At 47.2% G+C, this 20,211-nt stretch overlaps 1 protein-coding gene across 1 annotated transcript in view; it reads right to left on the minus strand.

The window, feature by feature from the left end:
• The window catches only part of CSMD2 (CUB and Sushi multiple domains 2), a 544,011-nt gene that overhangs the window by 101,514 nt on the left and 422,286 nt on the right, over positions 1-20,211 (minus strand). The window contains exons 26-29 of the mRNA XM_090269064.1: positions 17,892-18,094; positions 12,613-12,804; positions 9,196-9,334; positions 5,037-5,224 (exon numbers count right to left, since the gene is read on the minus strand). Coding sequence (XP_090125190.1) covers positions 5,037-5,224; positions 9,196-9,334; positions 12,613-12,804; positions 17,892-18,094 — 722 coding nt within the window. The remainder of the gene's footprint in view (positions 1-5,036; positions 5,225-9,195; positions 9,335-12,612; positions 12,805-17,891; positions 18,095-20,211) is intronic.

Genomic DNA, 20,211 nt, shown 5'->3' on the forward strand with positions numbered 1-20,211 from the left:
AGGTCTGCCTTCAGAATCCTGTCCCAGGAGACTTGTCCAGAGATGACTGAGACACCACAGCCACCTTCCAGGAGCAACTGCACAGAGACACCGAGGAACTGCCCATTTTGGCCTTATGATTAGCTGGGCTGCCAATGCCAGCTTCTCATCTGCAATAGAAATGCCTGCCGGTCTAGGGTGGGCACTCCCTAGAGGCAGGGACTTTGTTTAGCTCCCTGCTTTGTTCTCAGCCCCTCACAGTATCTGGCATATAGTAGGTTCTCACTAAATATTAACTCAGTGAACAAATGCCTGGTCTGTCATAGCCCCTTAGGAAAAAGCCTACTCCCATGACACTGCTCGGTGGACCCTTGATTTAAGCCTGATCAATCTGATGGCCCTCTGGGATTCAGAATTGGGATGCAAAATGGGAAGTGATTCCAAGTCAAGAGTGAGGCAGTCATACTTTAGGATGATGGAGAAGCAATAAGAATTAATCTGCAGACAGAGGAGCAAATAACTCAGAAAGGAGCAAGGAGGAGACAAAGTGGTCCTGGAGACAGAGGAGGGTAATCTCAACCCTCAACTCTCTCATATTGACTTCAATCCCTTATACTTCCTGCCCTTGGGCTCTTGTATTCTAAAAATACACTCCCCTTTGGTGTTAAGTTTGCGTAAGTTTTTTGTTATCTGCCTTGTTAAAACATAGAACCTCTTTTAGCTTAAATTAGTTTGGCTGTGAGTGGTTTTTCTTATAATAAAGTCTTTCTTTTGTCTCGAGTTGGTTTGAGTTTTTGTTTTTTTGCATTTTTTAAATAACAAATTACCCCCCCCCCTTTTTTTTTTTTGTTTAATTTGATCTGAATCGGTTTCTGGATTTGAAAGTAAATGATCCCTGACTAAGAGGCAGCCAAACTGGTTCTGCCCTTCACTTGGGAAGCTGGCAGAATGTGGGAAGACTTCTGGTCTGTCTGCCCTGGGTGGGATTTGACCTCAGAGAGTGGTTTTCACTGGACTAAGCCCAGAGGAGTGTGCGATCTTTCCATGGGGCTCTTCTAACTTCCCAAAGCAGGACCCCTGAAGCCACAACTCCCAGGAGACCCAGATCCTCAGCATTCGCAGCGTCCTGGATCTCTCGACAAGACAGGGTTCTGCCTTTGGACAGCAGATGGCTTCTTGATGGATGAAGCCACTTCTCTTCCTAGGATCCAGACCTGACTCAGCAGGTCCTGCCGGGACTACATCTCCATCTGCAGAGCTCTCTGGCCTCACAGGGTGCAGCGTGACTCAATTCTTTCCAAAGGACTGGAGGAGTATCCAGGACTCACACTGACACAAATAGTCATATGACATATATAGACATACCGCATTTTATGGCGCTTCACTTTACTGTGCTTTGCTGATACTGTGTTTTTTACAAAATGAAGGTTTGTGGCAACCCTGTGCCAAGCAAGTCTATCAGCGCCATTTTTCCAATAGCATTTGCTCACTTCGTGTCTCTGTGCCACATTTTGGTAATTCTCACCAAACTTTTTCATTATTATTATGTTTGCTATGGTGATCTGTGATCAGTGATCTCTGATGTTACTTTGTAATTTTGTGGGGGGCTGCCATAAGCGGCACCCATATAAGTCAGTGTGTGTTCTGCCTTCTCCACTGACTGGCAGTTCCCCGTTTCCTCTCCCTCTCTCAGGCCTCCCCATTCCTGAGACATTACCATAAGTCCAATTAATAACTCTAAAACAGTCTCTAAGTATCCAAGTGAAAGAAAGAGCCCATTGATGCAGCAAACATCATTGCCTTATTTTCAGAATTGCTACAGTCACCCCAGCCTTCAGCAACCACCACCCTGACCAGTCAGCAGCCACCAACATCTGGGCAGGACCCTCCACCAGCAAAAGGATTCCGACTCACTGAAGGCTCAGATGACAGAATTTTTAGCATTAAAGATTTTTCAAATTATGTATATTATTCTTTTTAAAAGACATAATGCTGTTGCACACTCCACAGACTACAGCATAGCATAAACATAACTTTTATGTGCACTGGGAAACAAACAAAAAATTTGTGCGTCCAGCTTTATTATGACATTTACTATACTGTAGTGGTCTGGAGCCAAACCCACACTACCTCCGAGGTATGCCTGCCTTCAACATCATAATAACACTTTATAATTTTCAGTAACTAGAAAAGAAAATGTTCTTGTTCTACTGGGCTAACCCTATGGAGAAGGGCCCAAACCTTTCTCCCTCCCAAACAAGGGCAGAGCAAATGCAATACCCATTGCACAGGAGACAGGCACCCGGATGGAAAAGGGTGGCTCAAAATGCACCAGGAACCTGCTAGCCATCAGCACCCTGCTGGGTGCTGTGCCTCTTCACCAACCCTCACGACCGCTCCTCCACATTGTCCCGCTGTCCCGCTTTGACAGATTAGGAAGTAATGTTTGGAGAAGTTACGCAACTTGTTTAATGTTTCCTTGTTCAAGAAGTGACAAAGGCCACCTCTGTAAAGATGTTGAGCATGGATGAATATCATTGAGGCCATGGGATCTGGTAGCACAGTAGACCCATTCTGGGAATCCAGGGATCCCTGGGGCAGGGAGAAGGAGCGCATGGGATAAAGCAGGAGTGCTTGGGTCCCAGCAAATGGGCTACCTAAGCAGAGACTGGGAGACACGATATAGGGCTGGCTAATATTAGGGTGCGTGCAATCTGGGGAAGATGGACGGCAGCTCCGGGTCTCACCAGGTACGCGCCCACCCCACCTCAGACAGACACATTCATCTTGGTGCTGGTACCACAGAGCCTAATGAGGCGGTGAAGGGTGTGTTTGTGGACTGCGCCTCTCCTCTCCCTTCTCTCCACCATTGGCCTCCTTCAGTCACATGGCTGGCTCGGGTGGCCTCTAGGTAGACCTCATTCCCTGGGGCTGTGTCTTGAACCTGAGGACTCCTCTAGATATGATTTTTGGCCAGCAGAGAAAAGTGGAAAATGCCTTTTGGGAAAGAGGACCTGGAGGTGTTTGCTCTAGCCCTTGGATTCAGTGGAGAAAACCTAAGGGAGAGGTGCCCACAGCCAGGTTACCATGAACAAGGTGTTGAGGGAAGAAACTGAGGGAGTTTCTACCCAGTAACTTACTACATCCAGGGACAGTGAAATGAAGTCATCTTGTAAGGAGGCTGGAAGTGGTAACATTTGGGGTGAAATTTTGGAATGTCCACCAAGTAGAAGACTCAGGTGGGACAAGTCAGAAGTCACTCTGGCGGCTGGTATGGCTTAGCTTAGTTTGGTTAACACGTTGCGTACCAGGGAATTTAAGTGCCTTTTAGAAATGACGAGAATTCTCACCACCCGTAAGCAATGTGTTAAAAACTGTTATCTGAGGAGACTCCAAGTGCCATGTTTGTGTGACTTTTTCTGGCCATGCTCAGTCATTTGGGTGTGGGTATAACAAAGGGTGCAGTTTTGCAAATTTTACGCAATAGAAGGAAAATTGAGGGTACCAATGAGGGTATGCTTAGAGAGATGACTGAGAAGAAAAACGATGATGGTGATGGTGATGATATGGCAGTGGGGATGGCAATGGATGGAGCAATGGGGTTCTGGGCTGTGTCTTCTGTTATAATTCCACCTGTGACAGTGTTTGCCCCGGTATCAGCATGCGGAGAAGGGTTAGCATGCAGGATTTTATCGAATGGGAGGTGTCTGGAGGAAGACAGGGCAGCAAGATACGTTTCCCAGGCCAGCCACATGAGGAAAGGAGACCACAGCAAAACATTCTCTCATCTGCACACCGAGTATCTTCCAGAACTGTACTTGACAAATGGCAGACAGTCGACAGTTGGGAGGGTTTGTATGAACTGATGGGTGTAAAGTGCTCAGCGCAGCGCCAGCAGGGGATGGACACTAAGTTAGCCATCATTATGATTGATAGTATTTGTGAGCTCATGTGAGATATTCCCAGGAGTTGCCAAAAATATTTAATTAAAGAGCACTTTAAAAGGTTGCTGAGGTCCTACATTATGCAAGTTGGGGACATGAGCCAGAAATTTTTTGTTTTTAATGGGTAATGTGACTCCATTTATGCACATAGACTGATGAGGCCTGGGTGAATGTGGGTTACAGTAACCTTAACAAAATCGATCTTATCTAGAGAGTATCTGTAGTCTAGTACATACCGGCTATTACACTCAGATATATTATATGTAAGCATATAATACTTTTTAAGTTTAACCTTCTGAAACATAATTAGATCGATAAAGATAGAGATATGGTTTCCAAGAGATAATAACTTGCCAGGCTCACAAATCAAGCAAGAAATGGAGTTAGGATTTGGATAATGGTATCTGGGATAATTAGGGAAGAAGAAAAGGTCAAGAAGAGAGTAGAAAAACGTGGAATGCTCCAGAGCCTGGGTCTACTCTTATGACTATGACTACTCCTATTTGATATGATGAATGCTTGATATGTGCCAGGCACTGTACTTAGATGCATGAACTCATTGATCTTTACATTTCTGTGAGATAGGCATTATACCTTCATTTTATAAATGAGAAAATGGAGTGTGCAGATGTTAAATTAACTTGCCCAAGTCCACACAACTGCTAAGTGGTAAACATGAGCCCTGAACCCAGTTAATCTGACAGTCTGGACCAGGCAGCGACCGTGGCCATTTTTTGCAAGTGGGCTTTTATTGGGATACAGCCATGCCCATTTCTCTGTATTTCATCTTTGGCTGCTTTGGTGCTGGGATGGTGGACACCAATAGCTGTGATAGAGATGATGTGGCTCACCTCCTAAAATGTTTACTATTTGGTTCTTCGAGAAAAAATTTTCTGACCCCCACTCTTGACCCTTACACTATTGAACTTGTCTTTATTAATCCAAAAGTACAATAAGAATAAAAGAATGGGAAAACTGGAGGGATGAAAAATGCAATTGCAAAGTATCAGAAAGTATCCAGTTGACAGCAAGGTTCCAGTGTAGGGCCACGGAGTGTCCCTGGGACAGAGGTCCGTGCACTGTGACCCCGGGGGTGTGATGAGCTGTCCTTACCCATGTAGTCGATGACAAAGCCTGCGTTGCTCACTGATGCATCGCTGCGGAAGGCGAGGAAGAGGCTGTTGCTGCTGCTCTCAATGCGGCTTGGGAGCTGAGAGCCGTAGAAGCTTCCTATGAGAGGGCTGAGAGAGTCCCGTCCATCGTAGATATGGAGGAAGTCATAGCCAGGCTCCAAGTTAAAGCTGGGGAACAAAAACACCCCACCCCCATCCCACCAAGGTCAAATAAAGGCTCATATTGGGCACAAAGGTGGTTTAACATCTAAAATTCAATTACTGTATACCATATCATAGACTAAAAGACAGAACTACATGATCATTTCAATACAACTGTCGCTTGGTGTCTGTGGGGGAGCTGTTCCAGGCCTTCCAGGCAGTAAGCCCTCCCCATACCACTGGCGCCCCTTCCCCTGAGACTTCCGGAGTGGAGGAGGATGAAGCCCCAGTGACCTCCCAGTCAGGGGAGGAGATGCAGGAAGCAGGCTTGGGGCAGAGGAGGCAGACTCCAGAAAGCTGGAGCTGAAATGTAACATCCCCTTTATAAAAAATTATTTTAAAATTGAAATATATTTGACACATACCACTGTGTAAGTTTAAAGTCTACAAATTGACTGTGTGCATTTATATATGCAACACGATTGCCATTGTAGTGCTAATTGGCATCTTTATCGCCTCACCTAATTATCATTTCTTTTTAGTGGTTGGAATAATTGAAATCGAGTCTCTTAACAGTTTGGTGATTATAATATGATACTGTCTATACCCACTACACTGTGCACAGAAGGGAAAATGAGTTACCAACTCTACACACCCAGAGCTCAGCAGAGCAGGTCCAGAGCCCAAGTCTCTTCCTTCCTTTGATGTTCTTTTTACTGTGCAATGCTGCACCTTCTTTTCCAATAGGGACAGAGCTTCCCAGGGGGCCACTTCCAGGCAGGAAGGGGCCTGTTTCACGGAGCACCCCAGCTTAACTCCTGTATCCCCGAGCCAGTTCTCAGCTCTCCTGAGGCTCTGCTACCACCCCGCTCCCGGCACCCACAGCTTGCCTCTTTCTCAGCTACCCTGACCATAGTGTGGGAAAAAACATCTATTTTTAAAACGGCCTGAGTTTAGTAAATGAAATATTAGAGTTCTCGAGTGTATCAATAATTTATCGCACTGGAATGGAGAGAGTGAAACTGGTAGAACATTCCAAGGACTGGCGAGAATGTGGGGGGCCCGTGGAGCTCTCTTACCCCACTGGATTCAACCACTTTGGAAAACTGTTTTGCATTATCTACTAGATCTGAACACATGTCCTACGATGCTATGATTCCACTCCTAGGTATATATTCAACAAAGGCAACGGTACTAATCGAGCATGCAAAGGTGAAAACAACAGAATAAGGGGAAATGAGTTTGCAGAGTACAAATTTCTGATGCAAACTCATTCATAGCCCAGCCTTGGGCTGGGATACCCAGATACCCCATTTGGCTGGACTAACAGTGAAATGCAGCTCCACCCTTTAGCTAAGCCATGAGAGAGAGGGGGGTGTAGCATCTCTAGGACAAAGGGGTAGGGCCCGCAGAGATGGGACGAGGGGCCGAGCCACATGTGCACTGGCCTCCTTCCCACATGGCACCCTCTCACACTGGTGTCAGCCGCAGGCTCACGCCATCATTGTCGGGAGGTATGATCTTCTTGTCCCATAATTCAGCTTCCCTTCATCTGCTCTTCTAAAACCACCAGGGAATGGACTTGGAGTGGGTCAGCCTTGGTCGCTAATTATGGTTCCACCACTTTGTAACTGCTCCCCTCCAATCATTGGATTTTATCTGGGTACCCTCAATATTCCAGGCACTGTGCAAGGTGCCCAGGACATGGGATATGTCAGACGTCACCCCTTCTTAAAGACGGTGATGGGGCTGAAGGAAGTGATGGTCATGGAGATGATCCAGCAAAGTCTAAAGCCTGCGCAAGTGTATGGGGTCGCACCACACAAGGTTCCTAGGGGAGGAGAAAATGGAGCTTTTGTGGGGGCCAAGCTGGAGCTGAGTTTAGGGAGATGACAGCCCCTCAGCGGTTGGACGAAGAAGGGAAAGGAAGCCCCTGTAAAGGGAGAAGCAGAGGCATACTCACAAGGGCATGAAATAGTCTTGAAGACTGCTAGTACTTTAGTCTGGCTGGAGCTCAGGAATTAGACGGATGGGGTTAGAATGTCGTGGTGGTGGTGGGGGGGGGAGGGGGGACGAATGGGGCGGTAGGCAGGGGCCGGATCACTTAGAATGAAACTCAGAAGTTCAGTCTTTAATTTATAGGGAAGAAGGAGCCACTTAGGATTTTAAAATAAAGGATCTAGTTGTTGTTTCTTTGTTTTTAAAGTAAATATAATTTATACACCACGAAATGATCACCTCTTAAGTGTACCGTTCTACCAGTTTGTTTATTTATATAATTTATTTGAATTTATTGGGGTGATGTTGGTTAATACTCTACCAATTTTGACACATGTGTATCAAGACCCAGAATATTTCCACCATCCCAGTCCCCCAGTGCCCCCTCCCAGTCAATCTCTCCCCCTACCAGAAACCACCGCTGAACAGATTTTTAAAATCACCATCCATTAGTTTTGCCGATCCCAAAACTTTATATAAGTGGAATCATACATTATGTACTTTTTTGTGTGTCTGTCTTCTTTGGCTCAGCGTGATATTTTTGAGATTCATCCACATTGAATATATCAGTAGTTTATTCCTGATTGCTGAGAAGTATTATCATACATTGAAATGGAAAGTAGGGTGGTTACTGTAGCATTTTCATGTAGCAAGATCACTCTGCCAGTTCGCTAAAGAAGATTGGCATGGAAGGCAGATGGAGGCAGAGGAACCAGTTAGGAGATCATGGCAGCCCTTCCGATGGGCAATAATGGCACTTCAACCAAGACGGTAGCTGGGAGGATGGACAGAGGGGAAGACATGAGGAGTGTTAAGGCAGCAGAGGCTGCACACCTTGGTCACTCACAGAAGAAGCAGAGAAGGTGGATGATGGTACCAGTCCCCAGTGTTCAGAATAGGGCTCATCTGGGGAGAAGTAACAGGCCGATGTGTTGCAGCTGAGGCTCCTGCAGCACCAGACAGACATTCAGCAGCTGGAGATAGGAGCCCACAGCTCAGAAGGACGTCTGGGCAGGAGGCAGAGGGGAGTTTGCAGTTTATGAGAGGCAAGCCCTGGGAGTGGATGAGCTTGTCCAGGAAGGAGGTGTGGATGAGAACAGAAAAGGCCTGCGGTATCGCCCGGCCAAGGAAGAGGGGCATGACGTGGAAGCAGCGCAGTCACAGAGGATGCTGGAGAACCAGAGGTGGGGAGCTTCATATAGCCCAAGGGGAAGAAGTGGAGTAGGGATGCAGGGAGAGATCAAGAGGAGCAGGAGGATAAAACACAGACAGTTCCATTTTGTTTAACGACCAGGAGTTCGCTGGTGTCTTTTATGGAGGAGCTGATGGATATTTATACTATGAAGGCAGAGACCTGCTTTCAATGGTTTTGGAGTGAATGGGAGGGGAGGAAGAAGAGAAAAGCAAGGACAGTTCTTGTGAAGAGCTTGCCTCTAGAAGAAATAAAGGAGAGCCCTGGCCGGGTAGCTGGTTAGAGCATCATCCTGATACGCCAAGGTTGCGGGCTCATCCCCGGTCAGGGCACACACAAGAATCAACCAATGGCTGCATAAATAAGTGGTTTCTCTCCTTCTCTCTAAGAATCAATAAATAAAAAAATTAAAAGGAATAAAGGATATAGCAGGGGAGCACCCAAGAGAAACCGGAGCATGTTTGCAAGCTGGGGAGCTTTTAGGAGGGAGCCAAGTGAGGGCAGAGGAGGAAAAGGCAGGAAGGCAGAAGACAAGAATCCAGCAAGGCCCTACTTCCTGAATCTCAACAGATTCTGAGGTTAAAAACAAAAGAAATAATAATAGCTAATATATGTGAAACCACTGAGCACCATACTGGGCACTTAACAGACATTCCATCCAGTATTGCTCCTTTTTGGGATTCCTACACCGTTCATGGAAGGAGAACTCTGCTCCCAGCAGACCTATGTATACTCACCTAGAGACCCATGTCTGAAACCCTTAGCTGCTCTGACCCCTTGGTCTCCCACCCGGGGGAAAGGTACATACATGTTAAATACCAGGGCGATGACGTAGTCTGGTGAGACGGTCACTTTCCAGTCACACTCCTTGCCTGGTGGGTAGGGTTCTGGGTAATTGGGAGACAAGATGACTCCTGATGGTCCCGTCAGATCTCCCCCACAGGGAGCTGAGAAGAGAAGCAGACAAGGGTAAGACTCTCTCCTTCACCGGGTCATATTTAATGGGTATTTGTAGGCACAGTAGAGGAAGGATTGAGTCTGACACACCTAAGTTAACACCTGGCTCTGGAGGCCAAGGCAGGGGGAGTGGAATGGGTATGCAGTTTTACCTTGAAGTGATGGGAACATTTTGGTAGTAGAGGTAGTGGCTGTACAACATTGTAAATGTACTGAATACCACGGAATCACTCATTTTGAAATGGCTAATTTTATGTTATGTGAATTTCACCTCAAAGAATTATTCAAAAACAAAATCCCCGGCTCTGCCAGTTCCTGGCTGTGTGACCTTACTTAGAGAATTGATCTAATCTCTCTGGACCACCGTGTCCTTCTGTTGCAAAAAGAGACAACAGCTCCTTCATGGGGTGGCTGCAAAGACTTTGGAGATGTCTGTTAAAGTGTTTGGCATACCAGAAGCCATCAATGACTGGAGACATCATGCATCTTTCTGACACATGAAATACCTGGTCTCCTCCCATGGCCTCATGGCCACTTTCCAGTGGAGCATTGTGGGGATTTACCAAGAGTTCTGGTCAGGAGGAGTGGCGAGCATGATCATGTTCACCTGCCAAGCGTGCTGGCCTCCTACACTGTTAGTGCTCTTGGCACCTTCCAATTTTCCCAAAGACCTTACCCAAGAGCATGGATGCCTCAGTTGTACGGAGATACTACAAATACCCAATTAGTCCACGGTATCTCCTTTCCCTGAGATGACAGGCCCTCCCAGCTGGCAGGGAAAGGGAAGGTGGCCAGTATTACAACAGGCTGCTCCCCCAGAGCTGCCCAGGGTCCCCAGCTCCTGAATCAGATTCTGTATTAATTGGCCAGGTTATTGCATTGTGGCATGAGCGTTTGATAAAGTGAAGGAAAAGATGGCCAAGACTATAAATACAGCTTGGTTTGCAAACCAAGCACCATTGGTGACTGTCAGTACAGCAGGCAATGAGCCCACAGGCGCACAGAGAGCCATTCAAAAGGAGGCCAGGAAATCCGAAACTGGAGGTAGGAGCCAAGGGGGCATCCTAGAAGACTGAACCAAATGGCAGCTGCTTGCCTGTCACGGAGCTGAGCTTTATTGCCTCCTAGTGCAGCTTTTACTCAGAGTGAGGCTTAAATGGCTGATCGACCCCCAACAGGATTTCTTTAAGAAATGGCAGGTCTTCAAGCCAGGCCATAAAAGTCCTAACATGGTTGAACATAAAACCGGAGTGGTCATAAGTAGTGTGTGTGTGTGTGTGTGTGTTTTTCCTGTGGAAAGTATATCTCACATACCGACTTGAGTACCAGAAGCACTCAAGTGGGCCCCCGTTAAATGTCAGACATGAGCTGGAGCATTTTAGATGCTTTACTTTATTTATGTCTCCTAGCAACTCAGTGAGCCATGGATGATCCTTCCTGATTTAGGAGGAACTGAGGCTCAGAGGGGTGAAGTCGCTTGCCCAGAATCACTTTAAGACTCAAACCCACACATGTCTGGCTTCAAAGTCCGCCACTTCCCCCCTCTTCTCCACCCCCTCGGAACTGGTGATGGCAGTGGGAGTAGAGAGGTGGCAGGGCGCAGCCTGGGGCACAAGAACTTCAGGTGAGTGAGGATGGTTCCTTGAGCCAGGTCTGCCTTGTATTTCGCTCGCTTCTTCTCCATTGAGCCTTCTCTAGAGAAGTCGGTTGGGTGAGGGGACAGACCAGAGGCCTGCGCTTAACAAAGCAAGACCACAGTGTCCAGTTCGCAGAGAGTGACGCAGCCAGTGACAGGGGAAAACCCTTGTCACGTCGGCTGCGCCACTCCCTGGGGGATCTCTGTTCGGGCAAAGGGCTACCAGGCCTGGTCTTCCTTTGCAGCTCAGGGTGTCTTCTCTTAACTTTGCCACAGATGAGGTGAATCTGGGTGTTTCTGAAACTGCCTTTTTTTCCCGCTGCCAACCTCCAACTTTGGCAGATCATTCCAAATGGCTGAGAAGTGGGCGGGCTGTATGTACTAAGGAGTGAAAGTTGTGAGAAAAGGCCATCAATTTTGAAGGTACGCAGGCCTGGATTCAAATTTTGACTATGCCACGTATTAGCTGTGAGTTTGGGCAAGTTATCCCACTTTCCTGAGCCTCCATTTCCTCACCTATAAAACAAACAAACAAAGAATGATGATAATAATACATGCAGGGTTTACTCTGAACCAGGGCATAAATCTAAGAGCTTTACAGTATTATCATATTTAGCCCTATGAGGCAGGTACTTTTATTGTCCCCAATGTACAGGGAAGGAAAACAAGGCACTGGGAGATGAAGGAATTTGTCTAAGGCCACGCAGCTTGTTATGGTGAAGCCGGACCAGAACCCCGGCAGCTGGACTCCAGAACCTGAGCTCCGAACTGACCACATGTGATCCTGTTTGTAATCATGCAGCTGCAGTGTCCAGCCCAGTGCCCATCATGGGGATGTGGGGCCCACAGTGAGGACTCAGTGACTATGGGTTCCCTTCTAACACCCATTGTGGACATGGGAATAAATTTAGTGTCTGGCCTGAGAAAAAGAGCCAAGCAGAAGTGAAGGAAAAGAGCCAAGTGGAAGTACACACTCGGGATGCTTATTTCTATCTTTCTTTCCTGTGTTCCTCTCCCTTCAGTTTCCCTCCTCCTCCCAGTCTCAAGTTGTGAGGGAGTAGGATTATTCTGGCCCAACCCCTGCCAGCTACATGACCTTGGACACGTCTCAGAGCCTCCAGTTTTTCATCTGTCACATGGGGAGATTTTAAGACTGAGAGTAGATCTACAGAACCAATACCCAGGTGACCAATAGCTTCCTTTGGAAGAGGAAGAGCAGGGTTCTTTCCTTTATGCATGGAGCCTGTGGGTGTCCTTCTAGTGCTTCGGGTAACGGAAGGGTCTTTGCAGAATCTGCTGACCTACTACCTGATGTGACCCATTGTTCTCTTCCAACCTATACATCCTGAGCCAGGAGAAAAGGAACAGATATGTCTGGCTTAGAAATCTTCGGGTCCATTATGGAGCATGAAGAATCTGTAGTGTGTAGAGTGTAACGGTGTGACTGTGCGTGGGTATGTGCGTGCACATGTGCATGCAAGGCAGACGCTGCATTTTCTGCGACTTCTAGCTGTTCCGAGTCTCCTGGCCAGGCTCAAGAGGCAGCAGCCACTTAAGTGGAAAGAGGGGGAAGTCTGAAGCACCCAAGTGCTGGGACCAGAGGGCAGGGTTCAAGCTGCAGCTGCTTCGTACCAATGCATGTTGGCGGGCTGGGCTGCCAGAAGAACCTGTTCTCGATCTTCACACAGCTGATCTCTGCGCCCCCCTGCAGTGCATAGCCAGGGTCACACTGGAACACCGTGGAGTCGCCTGCTTCCCAACTGTCACCGCTCCGGCTCCCATTCTGCGGGACCCCAGGGTCATTGCAGGACGTTGCTGTGGACACTGGGACAAGAACACAGAAGAGAAAGTGGGTTTGCCTGGCTGTCAGCCAGACATCAAGGCTCCCAGCGCATCACCCTCCCTGACATCACCCCGGCCGTCAGCAGTGCCACTGCCGTGATCTTCGTCACCTCTCAACAGCGTCATCAGCTGTGGTGACAGTGCCACCACCTCCATTCTCACCCCCATTCCTGTCACTCCCTCCACCACCACTGTGACGGCCACCCATCCTCCCAGCATCTTCACCATCACTGTCACCCCATCACGAGAATCTGAGTTAAGCGTGATCACACTGCTATGATTGTAGAACTGAGTTCATTTTGATTTAATGATACAAGGCGGTTACATAGATAAGCTTTGCAATTTTGCCTAATGCAGGTAACATGATCAGTATAAGGGAGTGACAGGATAATTAAATCTAAACTCCAAATTCCATCAGGAGGGGCTGCAAAGGAGTTTGGGGGTTGACTTCCTGAATGCTGAGTGATGGCTGTGAACTTGCTTGGAATTATGGAGTCAGGGGAAAGTCGTATTCTTTCCTACATGGCAAACAACCAAAGGCTCATCAGACTGGAACCGAAGAAATATGTGATGTTTGTAATAGAGTTCAAAACAAGCATAAGTAACTTAGAAGTATTAAAAATTCAAAAAACTCAGAACTTTGGCAGCTGTGTGTAGTCTAATACCTAAGCTAGTGTCATATAAAGCAGATGTTTCGAAAGGGAACACCAAATGAATGATGGAAAGACGGAATACATGAACAAACAAGTGAGTGAGCGAGTGGATGAACGAAGCATGAGAAAATGCATGGAAGGAAATGGCATAAGAGAAAATTCAGAGAAAGGGTTCTGAGGTGGTGGCTGCAACATCCCCAGCCGCCTCCCAAGTTCCCACTTATGTCATTGTTCACAGACTCGTCGGCAGGCCCCAGGGACAAGAAGCTCTGGAGGCCACAGGATCAATAATATTCATTTGCTTGGAGGGTCCGTTTTTCTTTAAAATTTTGGGAAAAATCACTTTTACCTAAAGCAAGTGCATTTATTATGGTGTGGAATGTAAATTCACCTTAGTTCTTAACCAGAAACACGAAGTCTCCAGGAGACTTTATGCTTCCTACACCCTCCAGCTTGTCTGAAAATAGGCATTCACGCTCTTCTGTTATCGGGACTTCAGTGGGAAACTCCAAGAAGCACCAGCCTAGGGGGACTAATTACTAAGACCCAGGATTGTGTGGATGAGCCTGGCGTTATAGTACCTAAGACCTTATACCCAATAGTACCTAAGACAGCATACAACGCACAAAGCCCCCAGCCCGAGCTGGCTCCATGGCTGTTCCTGGAGTGCAGTTTCAGCGGGGCTTGGGCACGCTCACTTGTTTACGTCTTGTTGATGGTTGCTTGTGGGCTGTAATGCCAGAGCTGAGTTGTTACGTCATGTGGCCCACAAAGCTTGAAATATTTACTGTTTGTTGTTTATTTATTTATTTTTTTAATAGAAAACGTTTCCTGACTACTGGTAGATAATACCCTATCTTTTGGGATCACATTTTAAAACCTATCCTTTGCTTTTATCCAGTTTTTATTATCAACACCATCGATGATCTACTATCACGGTGCTCCAGCCATAGTTGTAAAATCTCCTTCCAACACAGCAGGCTCAGTCCCCTCCACCACTGCCCCCAGGGCCCTTGCACCGGCTGGTCGCCCTGCATGGAAGGACCCTGCCATAGACCTTATGCCAGCTCCATCTTGTCATTCAGTTTTCAGCTCCAGCATCACCTCTGCAGACAGGCCTCACTGGTCACCTTTCTCTGGGCTCATCCTTTAATCCCCTTCCATCAATTTAACTACATTATCCCATTTTGTTCATTGTATAGCAGTTTGTAGTAATCTTGCTAATTTATTGGTTTGTCTCTTTATTCTGTATCACTCATACATCTCTATGGAAACAAAGACCTTGGCTGTTTTGCTTCCGACTGCATCCCCAGGGCCTAGAACAGTACTCAGCACAAAGTAGTGTTCAGTAAAAACAGACTTAGCTTTCATCTCTAGTTTTCCAGTGCACTGTACACATGTAAATGATTCCCTGGGAAAAAAAAAACAAAACCACCTCACTGTTGTGACCATACTCAGAAAGATTATTTATATGGGAAGCAACAGAGCACAATGATTAAGAGCCTGGATTTGGGAACCAGACACAGGGGTATTGATCCAGACTAGATGACCTTGAGAAACTTGTCTGGGCCTCAGAGCCCACATCTGCAACTTGGATTAATAATGGTGCCCAAACCTTAAGGTGAACATTATAAGAGGAACGTTGTAGAGAGCTTAGCGTAGTGTCTGCTCAATAGATGGCAGTGATTAGGCGTCCCTCTCCGTTCGTGCTCCCCCTCACCTTTTCTGTTCTCACTCTCTCTTTAATGCTCCTGAATTTGAGCTGCTTGGCACAGCCCCCGGGGAAAGGCTGGATCACGTGGTACAGACAGGATGTTAGATGTTACACAGTCATGTTTACTTAATAAAGCCAAGCCGGCACCAGTTGTCCCTGGCATTTCTGTAAATCCCCTGTCAAACACACACTATAAAGTTAACATGGGGTGAGCCATCCTCTCTTCCCTAGAGTCGTCCTGGTATTTGCTAACCAATGACAGCAACAAGGAAGGTGACCTTTCCTGAACGTCGGTTACACCCAGAACACAGGCCCACTTGTCACGGCCTTCCTGGAGTCCAGGCTAGGTAGCTTTGCCCAGGGTGGCTTGACCTACCAAGGACACCTTTGTGCGTGAGGAAATGATCCGTTTATTTGTTTGTCTTCATGTGCCAACTGTTCAGTAAGCAGTGCATGGGCACCTGCTGCCTGCACTCCCTGGGGAGGCGTCGGATTGGCCGGATGTGGCCCTTGGCCTTGAAGGGCTTTCTGTGGGATGGCAAGTAGGTGGCCAGTTCCGATATCAAGCAGAGCGTCTGGAATTGACAAGTAAGGTGCTGAAGGTGCCATAGACTACAGTGACCTATTCAGAATGGGGAGATTAGAAAGAAGTGGCCTGTAGGATGCACCTTGAAGGAGGAATAGTATTTCTATGAGCTGGGCAATGTAGAGAATGCAGCTGAAGTGGCTGGGGGAAGGCACAGCTCATCAGAGCACCCGGGGACTCTGTCCCACATGATAATGCTGAGGATGGAGGGGAGGTCAGGTAATGCAGATTCATGGGGGAATTTGTCAGTACAATTATGTTTTTATTTTTGTTTTTAAAGCCATACTCATTGGCTTGGGCAGTCAGAGAAAATACATGTCTCGATTAATTATTCATAATACTCCTTTTCCCAGAGAGTGCACTGAGCCATCTCTTCAGCATTCTACCCTCCTTGCTGCTGAGAGGTCCTTCTAGTGTTTTTTTTCTAGCAATTTCCAAAGTTTGTTTTGTGAAATGCTAGTCACTTGAGATGGCTTAGAAGAAAGTCATCCATGGCCAAATATGTTTGGGAATTGTGACCTGCCAGCACTTTCTGAATTTATTTGCATTAGCAAACTGCAAGTTCTGTGAGATCCCGAATTACAGATGCCCTCCTTAGATCTGCCTCAGCCTGAGCACCTTCCCGAAATCACTTGGTTGTGCAAACCTCTTTTCCCTGCAGTACCAATTAAAAGTCCCTGGAACTCCAGGGAACAGATGTTGGGAAATGCTTCTCTGAAGTGACTCCCTTGTTGTTCCATGCTAGGACCCTAATCTTAGACAAGTTCAGTGTTACTCAGTGGTTCCCAGGGACTCTCTCCATGGGTGAATGGGTGTCATGATTTCAAGGAAGAAGACTCCCAATGAACCCTGCAAGGAACCATTCCTCACTAGGCTGGAAGCCTGCGTTAGTGTTAAGTGGGCAAATTAACGAGTAGAGAGGAACTTGATGCTGGGGACTCATCTGCCCCCCACACAGCTAAACGCTCATCTCTGTGGAGAAGAAGGGTCATAAAAGAGCTAGAAGTAGGGTCTGTAACCCCATCGCAGCCCCACGGGTACCAGAGATATATCCAGCGACCCTCAGCTGATACGCCAACCAAGTGAGAATGTGGAGGCAAAGCCATGGCACAGGTGCCGCACAGACTTGCTCCGGGATCACCATGGAAACCCCCCTCGCACAGACAGGCGGGGAGTAAGGAGATGATAATGAAGACAGCTGCTGTATAATAAACATGAGCACCAACTGAGGTAGAGTCACTTGTGCAGGGAGATGAGTGATGAGAGAGGTACTTCAGAGGAGAGGAGATGATGCATCACAGGGAGAGGCAGGACCAATCATATAAATTATCTAATATTGGGACTTGATGTTGAGCGCTGCTCATTTTTGGTAGCTCTTTGTCATGCTCCTCCATAACTGGCTACCGCAGCGCATAATTAATTGAATGTAGATTATTCACCTTTGGCTTCCAGACCTTTACTAAACTAAGAACCCGAATGTGCACCATGTCTGATCAGCTCTTCCAAAACCACACCCCAAACCACTGTCACCTTGACCCGCCCTGCAGCCTTCCATGTGCCTGTGTTGTGGCCACAGTGGACAACAAGCCTCCCCTTCTGAGCCTGTTGTCCTGCCTCTGCATGGGTTCACGTGCGCTCCACACCTAAGGTGCCTTTTCTGTCCTTTTCACCTCATGGGGCTCCACAAATGCTCCCAAGCCCAGCTCAGTGGCAAGGCCAACTCCACATCCCAGTTGACTACTCTCTGCTGGAAATACTGTATTTTCTCCTGTACCTGCTACTTGTCTTCAGGTCTGAGCTTGAGCACTGTCTTTCCTGGAACACCCTCCTGATGCCCGAAGGAGGCATCGTAGCTTATATTGCTCCTCCAGATACCCAGCAATTTGCATGTAAGTCTATTAACCTGCCTGTCTCCCCCATTCCCCACACTGAGAAAGCACAGCATGGATATTTGACCAAGTGCTAACTGTGAACCAGGCACATAGCAGGTGCTCAATAAATATCATTACACGAGTGGAGAGATGAGGGGGAAGCAGGGGCTCAAGGGAAAACAAAGGGAGGCTGGCATCGGGCAGAAGGACAGGTGGAGAGGGGCTGGTGGAAGGCAGGCACAGACCTGAGAACTGAATGGCAAAGCCTTGCTTGCTGGTGAAGAAGTCGGTGCTGAACTGCAAGACGACTGAGTTGAAGGTGCTGTGCAGGTCCTTGGGCAGGGCCGTGCCGCTGAGCTCCTTCAGCAGGACCCCGCTCTCCACGGGCCCGTCCCAGATACGCAGCACGTCGTGGACCTCCTCTGTGTCGAACACCAGGAAGTGGAGCCTGCACGGGGAGAGGAGGCAGCAGTCAGAGGGGGCTCAGCTGCTCTGTCAGGGGCTTCTGGTTAGGGACAGTCATGAACCTAGGACTTGCAGGAAAAAAGAGAAGGCAGTGTCCAGCAGCTTCCTCATGATTCCCATCGAGCTTGCCTCTCCCCGTGGAGTCACTAGCAATGGGGATAAGGGTGAGGGGTGTAGATTTTGTGCATCTTGTTTGTTATTATGAGCTTCATGTTGCCATGGTCAGACCCCACCTGTCTCCTCAGTTCTACACAACAGCTCCCAGATCCCACTCCTGAGTCCCGCCATATCATTCTGGATTGTGAGGGGGATGCTGAAAAGGTATGGTCTAGGTTAGATAGAGGATACAGGTAAGAAACAATCAAAATCCCAGCAAGTTGTTTTGTGGATATTGACAAACTGATTCTAAAGCTTAAATGGACAGGCAAAGACCTGGAGCTGCCAACATAATGTTGAAGAAAAAGTGGGAGGACTGGCGCTTCCTGATGTGAAGACTTACTATAAAACTACCGTAATCAAGGAAGTGTGGCATTGGTGAAATAACAGGCACACAGGTCATTAAGACAGAATAGCCATACATAAATATAGTCAACTGATCTTTGACAAAGGAGCAAAGGCAACACAATGGAACAAAAATAGTTTCTTTAACAAATGGCGCTGGAACAACACACAAAAAATTGAATCTAGATACAGACCTTACACTCTTCAAAAAATTAACTCCAATGGATCATAGGCCTAAACAGAAACCTATAACTGAAACTCCCAGATGATAACATGGGGAAAAATCTAGATCAGGAGTCCCCAACCCCCAGGCCACGGCCCGGTACTGGTTTGTCGCCTGTTAGGAACTGGGCCACACAGCAGGAAGTGGCCAGCCAGTGAGCAAAGCTTCGCACGCACTGCTTCCTGAGCTCTGTCTCCTGTCCCCCGAACCTGCCCCTGTCCATGGAAAAAGGGTCTTCCATGAAGCTGGTCCCTGATGCCAAAAAGGTTGGGGACTGCTGACCTAGATGACCTCAGGTATGACTTATTAGATATGAGCACAAGGCTACGAGCTATGAAAAAATGACCGATAAGTTGGAAGGCATTAAAATTAAGAATTTCTGCTCTGTCAAGATAATGTCAAGGGAATAAGGAGGCAAGCCACAGACTGGGAGAAAATATCTGCAAAAGACACATCCGATCAAGGACTGTTATCCAAAATATACAAAGAAATTTAAAAACTCAACAATAAGAAAACAAACAACCCGATTAAAAAATGGGACAAAAGTCTTACCAGACATATCACCCAAGAAGATTTACAAATAGAAAATGAGCTTATAAAAAGATGCTCCACATCATATGTCACCAGGGAAATGCAAATTAAAACAGCAACGAGATAACCTCAACACACCTATCAGAAAGCCCAAATCTGAAACACAAACAGCAAGTGCTGATGAGGACTCTCAGGCATCCTGGTGGGAATGCAAAATGATGCAGTCACTTTGGAAGATAGCTTGGCAGTTTGTTGCAAACTAAACAAACAACTCAGTAATCACACTCCTTGGTATCAGTCGAATGAGTTGAAAACTAGGTCCACACAAAAACCTGCACTTGGATATTTAGAATGTTTTACTCATAACTGCAAAACTTGGAAGCAACCAAGGTATCCTTTAGTGGACTTCGGGCCAAGATGGAGGCCTAGACAGACAAGTTGCATCTCCCTCCACAACTAAGAAGGAATACAACTACCTCAAAACAAGAGACAACCAGAAGTTCCAGAAAATCAAGCTGCATGAAAGTCCAACAAACAAAGATATAAAGAAGAAATACTCATCCAGACAGGTAGGAGGGCCAGAGCTGGGGCAGAGGGGTGGTGTGGTGGCAGCAGCAGCAACAGCGACAGGCTGGTGGAAAGCGCAGTCACACATTTAAAAAAGTTGTGAGGGACACCTGGGGAGCGTTCCAAGCACCAGACCAGAATGCGCAGCTCATGGTCCCAACGCTGGGGAAAATAAAGCCTCATTGCTTCTGACTGTGCAAATCAGTGGGGGTTGGGGTGGAAGAAGGAACTGCCAGTTTCTCAGCAGAGTCTGCTTGTTTAAAGGGTTCCCATGATTG

This window comes from Furipterus horrens, unplaced genomic scaffold, assembly GCF_987537825.1.
Source record: "Furipterus horrens unplaced genomic scaffold, mFurHor1.1.pri manual_scaffold_3, whole genome shotgun sequence".
Classification (NCBI taxonomy): domain Eukaryota; kingdom Metazoa; phylum Chordata; class Mammalia; order Chiroptera; family Furipteridae; genus Furipterus; species Furipterus horrens.